The sequence below is a fragment of the Porites lutea genome, chromosome 12 (assembly GCF_958299795.1).
Source record: "Porites lutea chromosome 12, jaPorLute2.1, whole genome shotgun sequence".
In the NCBI taxonomy this organism is placed as follows: Eukaryota; Metazoa; Cnidaria; class Anthozoa; order Scleractinia; family Poritidae; genus Porites; species Porites lutea.
Window position 1 is genome coordinate 12,501 of NC_133212.1, and position 8,172 is coordinate 20,672.

Here is an 8,172-nt window from a genome sequence, read left to right on the forward strand (position 1 = left end):
CTCATCCGTGTCAACACATCAGCGAGGACGGCTAATACGATCCCCTCTGACAGATCCAGCGAGGCAGTAAATATTGAAGGTGGGAAAGAGTTAACTGATCCTGATGCTCCACTTGCTGCTGAACTCATACAAATGGAGGAGAAACTTGAAAAGTTACAAAATGAAATGAAAGTGTTATCTATCAAAAATGAAGGTTTGCAGAATGAAATAGAAAGCTTGAAATTTGGATTCCATCGATTTATTGGTTCAGATGATGATATGAATTATTAGTATATACTAAAACAGTGGATAGTGTTTTTCGCGCGCTCTGATTGGCTACTCAATCAGTGAATATCCTGCACTATTCACTGATTCACCTCCAGTTCCTCCGAGCGACCGACGCCAAACTCGCGTAAGTTGCGAGCAAAATGCCTTCCCGGTTTGCTGCCGTAAACAAACAAAGAAATTTTACAACTAATCAAGCAAGCTGTTTCCGAAATACACGAAGAAGGTGACGAAGTTCGGATTGGAAGTTTTAACAGGTAAAGCTTTGTCTTTTTGACACGAATTTATCGATAAAACCGGTGAAAAGTTTTTTGTTTACAAATGTAAATTTAAGTCTTGCGTTACTTTATTTAGTTGACTTGTTCATAAATAAGCTTAAAACTAAATTTAATAATTTTTTTTTATAGAATGATTTTAAATACAAAAAGAATTCACAACTCCTTTTGAAGAAATTTCCCCGCAAGAGCTAAACAAATGCCTTCAAAAGTTTTAATTGTCGGCAAGAAAAAGCGACAGCCGCGGTCGCCCGGTCATTACTTGCCAAAATTGTAATCGTAGGCAACAGTATTTGAGTTAAAAAATCATAATTTTTGTGCTCAATTATCTCACTGTTTTAGTATATACTAAAACAATTATTCACCTCAGTGTCGGTGGCTAGTCGTGGATATTTACCTCACTGCTTCGCAGTTCGGTAAATATCCAAGACTAGCCACCTCCACTTCGGTGAATAATTGTTATTTATACAGGAATGAGTTCTCACCACTTTCTCGCTCTTTTTGCATTTCTGAATGCTGGAGACATTTGTTCACGCTTAAGGTATTGGGGCTCAAACAACTCGAGCATACAATTTCCTGAATTGGAGAAAAAAGGCCAGAAACGCTCATTAGAACCAAAAGATGAACTTTTTTTAACTCTGGCTCGCCTCAGGGTGAATATTCCCGAAAAAGTTCTGGCTGATAATTACAAGATTAGTGTGGCAGAGGTATCTAGAATATTTGTCACCTGGTTGGACTTGATTTACTCCAGATTAGTACAGCTACCAACATGGGCTTCAAAGAACACCGTCCAAAAGACAATGCCAGAATGTTTCCGTGAAAAATACCCATTAACTAGAGTAATCATTGACTGTACTGAGATTTTTATTGAAAAACCATCGTGCTTCAGAGCTCAGTCAGGAACATATTCTTCTTACAAAAGCCATAATACTGCAAAAGGTCTAATAGGCATCGCTCCACATGGAGCTGTTACCTTTGTTTCCGAACTGTATGGGGGACACTGTAGCGACAAGGCAATTGTGGAGGACTGTGGTATACTACAACTTTTGGAGGAAGGTGACTCAGTTATGCCAGATAGAGGTTTTGAGATCCAGGACTTGCTAGCAAAAAAGAAAGTGTACTTGAACATCCCACCATTTATGCGGTGCAAAGATCAATTGAGCCCAGAGGAAGAGGATGAAACCCGTGATGTAGCTTCAGTAAGAATCCATGTGGAAAGGGCGATTGAGCGTGTAAAAAATTACAACATTTTGACACAGATCATTCCTAACTCTATGGCAGAGGACTTAAACAAAATTTGGAAAGTGTGTGCTTTATTAACAAACTTGAAAGGATGCCTTGTTACATAACTTCAAATTATGTATGCCTCACTGTGGACCTGTTTTGTGCACTAAGAGTACATGTAAACCAATCGCTTGCAAGAAAAGTAAACTATCAGTCATAAGTTTTGTTTGTTGTTGGAGGGAAAAGGGGTGTTTTTTGGTAATTGTACCCAGGCCCTCTTCCTCCACACTAACATGCTCCATCCCTAATTGAATTTGTGCTTATTTGTATGAAAAGATATTAGGATACAAGGGAATACCCCTTTTCACACGTGTTGTCAAAAGCTCTGGGATCATAGCAAACAAATAAAAGTCGACAAGTTTGCCTTTTAAGGCTACCCAAAAGGTTGGGTCAAAGTATATACGCTCGACATGGATGTCCTCTACTGCTGAAGTATAGGTATAAACTACAAAGTCACACCATTGCATTCTTCTTATTGCCATCCCTCCTTGCACTTGTGAATAGTAGGGATGTTTCTTCTTCAATCTGAGGCCAGAATCAGTTAATTCTAAACAAAAGTTCTTTGTTTTAGTTGCAAGGATAACTAATAATCTGGTGTTGTTTTCAGGATCGACCTTCTCTGGAAATAACTTGTATTTCATTTCTAGGTTTCCGACTGGATAGCCTGTGTTGCTGGGGTCATGCACTTCACCATCAACACTTGCTGCCAAAAATGCATTGTCCTGGTCAATAACAACACCCTTCTCTTCTACGCACAGCCCCAAGTGGCCATGGTTGAGCTGATATTCAACATATTTGTCCTTAATCACTGGTTCAAGTCTCAGTCCTTCAGCACACTGGAATGGTGTGGTTGTCCTTGCTCTGTACTGAAACAGATCTCTGACAAGGCGATCTGGTGCAGTTGTTGACCTGCGATTGTTGATTTCACCAAACTTTGATGCTGTGATTCTTCCAGTCCTATATTTAAACCATTCTGGGTTGGATGATTGTCCCCTTGTTCTCTCCTCAACATCAATAGCCTCTGAATTGTTAATTTTAATTTGGCTAAGAAAATTTTGGCACTCTTCCCTGAACATAGGATTTGTTAAGTCGTATTCATCAGAGACGACTTGACCTTTAAAAGGTATTTCCACAAAACAAGTATTTCCATTTTTTACAGTTTGTGATGCTTCACTAGTAGTTTCTGCTGTAGGTTCTTCCTGGCAATCTGCTTCAAGTTGTATTTCTTGGTTACCCTGTGGGTTGCCCTCTGGGGTTATCAAAACAGAATGTGAAATGAGAATGTGTGAATCATTTGAGAAATTGCTGTCAAAGGGTTCACATTCATTCCCATCAATCAAGTCAAGTTTCTGCTTCTTACAAGGTGAAAGGTGTTCCACTTCTGTTGCGGTGCTTGTCTTAATTTCGAGGTAGGTTTTTTGCTTCTCTTTCAAATAGTCGTGATCCATAGCAACCAAGAATTTGGTGAACTTATGTTCAAGATCGTCTACAATAACAGGTTCGTAATCATTTCCCTCAAGTACATCTACTAACATTGGTTTTGATTTGTCAGAATTTGCTTTTAAGTCACAACAAAATGAATATTTCTGGTCACTCGTCACTTTCAAGGCATAAGAAGGACAAGCAGTGTATGCCAGTTTTTCTCGTTTTCTTTGTATTCTCTTGCCCGTTTTGTTATCTTTGTCTGCATCATAATCATGATGGATCATGAGAATGTCGCTGAAACGAACGGGTGCATTCTTGGGGGTTTGTGTTCGTGGTTTGTGCCACTCCTGAGGTTTCTCTGTACACGTCTTGTTGGGTGGAATCTCCTGAAACCCACTCTCAACAAAGTCAAGAATTGTGTAAAGCACAGCCCCTACATGCTTGCAATAGCCATTTGCCCCAGCTTTACAATTACAATAAGCTCCATCGACTTCAGCTGTGTTCTTTTTAAGTCTAACTTTCGTTCTGTAAGTCTTATTTCTAGTCATAGAGGCTTTCACCTTGGTTTCAAAAAAGCAAAATTCACTATGACTGCTGGGATTATACTTGACATCTTGGACATGGCTAGCTTTAAAAAGGGCATATCCCTCCCTTTTGCATTTAAAAGCTCCTCGCCCTTTTTGTCCTTCTTTTGATGCGCCAGATAGATAAGAGAAAATAAAACAATGCTGAAACTCCGGCAAATTCGCCAAACTTGATGACCAGCCCTCCTTTGGCCACTCAACACGGAAATTTGCTGGCTGCTGCTTTCCACTTGTGTTTCGGTTTTCTTTCTCGGCTCGTAGCCTTTGGTAATGAATTCCACCATCGGGATCGATAACCTTTTTATCCAGCCCTGAGTTAATGTAATCCTTTACACTGTTAAAAAAATAGATCTTTTAGTTAAGCAAGGAAGAAAAATCTCACTTCTTGCTGGCAATTATCGCGCTTACCGTTCGAGGAGTTGCACACGGTTTCCGCCAACTGAACCTCCTCTGCATTTTAACCAACGTCTTAGTTCTTCATTCTTCAGATTTTCTGGCTTTCTTTTCTGTAGAGAGGCCCCTGGGATATCTTCTTCTGTCAAAATTACACGACAGGGCCCTAAATATTTCGCTATGTCAACACTATTATTATCTTTGAGCGCCATTGTTATTTAAAACATCACGCGAATTTGACTACAACTACCAGAATTCTTTGCGCGCGTGACGTCATCGTGCAAGTGAGCTTTAATGGAGAAATAAACTTACAGTATTGTATTCAGAAAGTTTCATTTAAGAAATCATAATTCCCTGAAAGTGGCTAAGTAGAAAAAATTAATTTTACCATTACTTGGCAAAAGAAGTCATCATATTTTGGATAATCTTAAGCCAAATAACGGTGATAACTTGTGTTAATAGAACAGACAAAAACGCGGAAGTAACTTAAAACTATCGCCGCTATTTCGCGAAGCACTTATTTGTAGTCTGTGAAAAACATGTCTTACCAAACACTAAAAAAAGTACTTACGTGATATTGCTGTTGTTATTCTCATAGAAACCACAGCTAAAAAGAGACAAAATGTTTATTAAAAAATTTGTACAGCGTGTCTTGTTATTAGCTATAAGTTGATTTAAGTAAAAGAGTTCGATCGATTTACTGACTGGTTTATCTTTTATGGCTTAGAATGTAAGGCCGTTGATAATGATGAGGATCTAATTATTTATTCACATTAACCCAACTGCCGGTAAGAAATGAAATCTTACGTTTTGTTCCTCCACAGTAACCATACAGTTTATCTTTATCGTAACTTGAAGTAAGTGAACACCATGGTCGCCTGGATCGAACTCTGGTGCAGCTGTTGTATCGTCTGCCCCGGTAGATGAAGGGAAATACACAGCAGTCACTGCGAGAGGTTCGAGTACGGCAAGAACCTGAAGAACCCCAAAAAAGTAACTGTCACATCATTCCTTTTAAAAAGGCTACTTGTGAAATTACCAGAGCGTTTGTAGGTGAAAGGAGAGTGGGACAGTGACCGACCGTTGACTGATTTAACCCCGTAAGTCACAGACTAACATCAATTTCCTCTTAACAATATCAATACATATTCAAGAGAAAAGGTTATGAGAATTTATATAATGATCACCAAAGGGCAAATGCTTTGATAGTTAAATAAATTCTCTCAACTAGTTCTTCAAGGAAATGTATGGAGATCAGTATGGAGAATTTTATAATTATAAGTGAAAATTGCTGGGGCATAAAAGGTTTAACTAAGTAATGCAAAAGTTAAGAAAAAACGTAGTTCCCGGATACTTCCCAAAGCGAAACGAATACTCCTTGAATAAAAAGTAAAAAAATTATGCAATAAAGTAAACGTTGCTGTAAGAACTATTTTTACGTCTTAAAAGGTAGACATCATTTGCCCAAGGTCCTCCTTTGCCATTTCTGCACCTGTTGGATTTTCCATATGTCCTGTATGTTCGGTAACCAGTACGCGATGCTGCACACCATCCCCCGTGTTGCACTGCGAACAATTTATAGCCTCGTTTGTATGCAGCTAAAGCACACTTTCGTACCGCATCTTGTCTTCGTCGGTAGTGACCTTTTAGCAGACGACTTCTTCCCTCCATTGTGGCTATAGCTCGGCGCTTTGTGTCTCTGTAGCAGCCCAGTCCTTGGGCTAAAATGTGAACAAGAGGAGTTGAGCAACTACAACCCGATAATTAGATACAAAAAGACATATCCTTTTAACGATGAATGCGATCTGTCGATCTGGTGTCATTAATTACATTACACTCTGTTTCATTCCCTTTTCAAGAACTGGAGTTAGTGCCAACTTGAAGTAAACAAAAAGCAAGTATGAATGTAAACGCTTGAAATCATTGCTCAGAAGTGACTAAATTGTACCTTCTGTCGCCACACAGTCTGAACGCCTTGAGCAGTGAGGCTAAAACGTTCACTGCATTAATCACGTTACAATCAGGACAATTGTCAGTTATAGCCAAATTGTTGTCATGGGACAGAAAGAAACACAATACACCACTGAGCAAAAGATGATCCAAAAATGTTTTTATTTTTGCATCTTCTTTGCAATTCTCTTTTGTTAGGTTGCATCGCAAGAACGAGTACATTTGCAGTACCGGCTACGCTCAGATCCTGCGCCACGGACTGTAAAAATATGCGCACTATTTTAGCAGAACTGGAATAGGCCATTTCCTAGTTAACTGCGCCCCTGTATCAAAACAAGGTTAAGTGCTCAGCCTTTGATATGGAAATGATTTTTCATTCTTATGCAAATAAATCTCATTTTCACAAGAAAGGTTGTGTGCACTTGGCCTCATTTTGAAAAGAGGGTTTCTGGAACTCGGAAGTGGCCTATTTACAGAACCTTCACTTTGAAAGCCACCAGTTTTCTTGAAACTCGGAAGATAGTTGGCACAATAACCAGTAAAACTCACCTTTTAATCCAACGGTGACGCGAATAACCCGCGCTAGACGAAAATAAAAAAAGATGGTTCGTAAGTACATAAATTCAAACATGATTGTTTAAGTCAGTTCTATAACAGAACGCAAACAAGGATAGCACAAATCAAGCTAAAGCAAATTTTAAAGGGGTATAACTGAAGACGGATGACCTTTCTCTGTGAACAAAGTTACATTATTTTAAAGTTGGCCAACTACGTAGAAGCACCAACAATTAATACACCTGCTTATCATGTGAGTACATATGTTCGCGTTCATGATGTGGGTCTGGTTCACAAATGTATGTTGCTTAAGTTTTAAAAAACGACAACTGACCTCTTGGAGGAGGAACAACCGGCCTCACTGGGCGAACTGGTTTGCGACCTTCAAAAGAAGAGACAGGTATTAGTTTCCACATTAACAGTTCCGTGTGGAAATCTTTCAAAATCAACCAAATATGAGGAAGAATTTCTTACGATAACAATTGCCCCATTTCTTGTCGCGATCGTAGTTGGGTGTCAAGGCGCACCGAGGTCGATTGTGTTTTCTTCTGGTACAACTGTAATAACGACGACCTTTGTAGATGAACGGGAAGGCACAGCAATAACGTGATGTTGTTTTTCTTCGACATTTGCCTGTAAAGGAAAAGGAAATATGCGTTAAGGCAATAGGCCTGCTAGTCGCCGTAGCATGAAACAAAAGAAAAAACCATAGCAACAACAACCTGATAAGGTTGAATCAAATTAACAGAATATAAATGAAAATTATAATAAATTGCTAGCAACAAAAGAGGGCAAGTTACTCTGATAGACTGTGCGCATGATTAAGACTTAACTGTCTTCAGGCGAGGAAAAACAAATGTGCGCCAGTTGAGTTATTATACTTGCATAACTATCCGATCACTGGCTCAAATTAATAATGAAGATATTTATCACACCCGATATACTGTAAACGTCATTTGCCCACGGGCCTCCTTTGCCGTTTCTGCATCGTCTTGAAGGTCCGTACTTCCGATAGGTCACGTGTGCTCTTGGACCTGTTGCACACCATCCCTGGTGTTGTACAGCAAAGACTTTGTAGCCTCGCCTTGCGGCTACCAAAGCGCATTTCTTGATAGCGTCGAGTCTGCGTCGATAGAAGTCCCGGACGAGAGTATCTTTTCCATCCATTTGTGGGATGGCACGTCGGCTGGTGTCTTTGTGGCAACCAAGAGGCTTGACTACAGATTTAAAGTGCTAGGTGTGAGTAAGAAGTAGGGCGCTTTCGGATGTAGAAGAGTAAATAACAATTAAATTAAGTAACAATTTTTCCATTGACGAATAACTAGGGAGTTTTCATTTAAACAGCTAAGGGCTTGTACAAAAACTGACCGACTTAAAAATTTAAATAGACCACTACAAAAAAAGACATACACACACACGCACACACCCATACACCAACACGC

General features: G+C 39.5%; 3 protein-coding genes across 3 annotated transcripts in view; 2 read left to right on the plus strand and 1 right to left on the minus strand.

Moving 5' to 3' along the window:
- The window catches only part of LOC140921794 (THAP domain-containing protein 2-like), a 558-nt gene extending 288 nt beyond the window's left edge, over positions 1-270 (plus strand). The window contains exon 1 of the mRNA XM_073371795.1: positions 1-270. This exon is cut by the window's left edge and continues 288 nt beyond it. Coding sequence (XP_073227896.1) covers positions 1-270 — 270 coding nt within the window.
- A 742-nt stretch (positions 271-1,012) lies between these two features.
- On the plus strand, positions 1,013-1,888 carry LOC140921795 (uncharacterized). Its single transcript, XM_073371796.1, has one exon. The coding sequence runs from the start codon at positions 1,013-1,015 to the stop codon at positions 1,886-1,888; it is 876 nt and encodes a 291-aa protein (XP_073227897.1).
- Positions 1,193-7,897, minus strand: LOC140921796 (uncharacterized). Its single transcript, XM_073371797.1, has 8 exons — positions 7,666-7,897; positions 7,205-7,363; positions 7,065-7,112; positions 6,725-6,757; positions 5,665-5,946; positions 4,797-4,832; positions 4,241-4,367; positions 1,193-4,166 (listed from the first exon to the last, which is right to left on the minus strand). The coding sequence occupies exons 1-8, from the start codon at positions 7,895-7,897 to the stop codon at positions 2,084-2,086; spliced, it is 3,000 nt and encodes a 999-aa protein (XP_073227898.1). The 3' UTR covers positions 1,193-2,083.
- Positions 7,898-8,172: the final 275 nt, after the last annotated feature.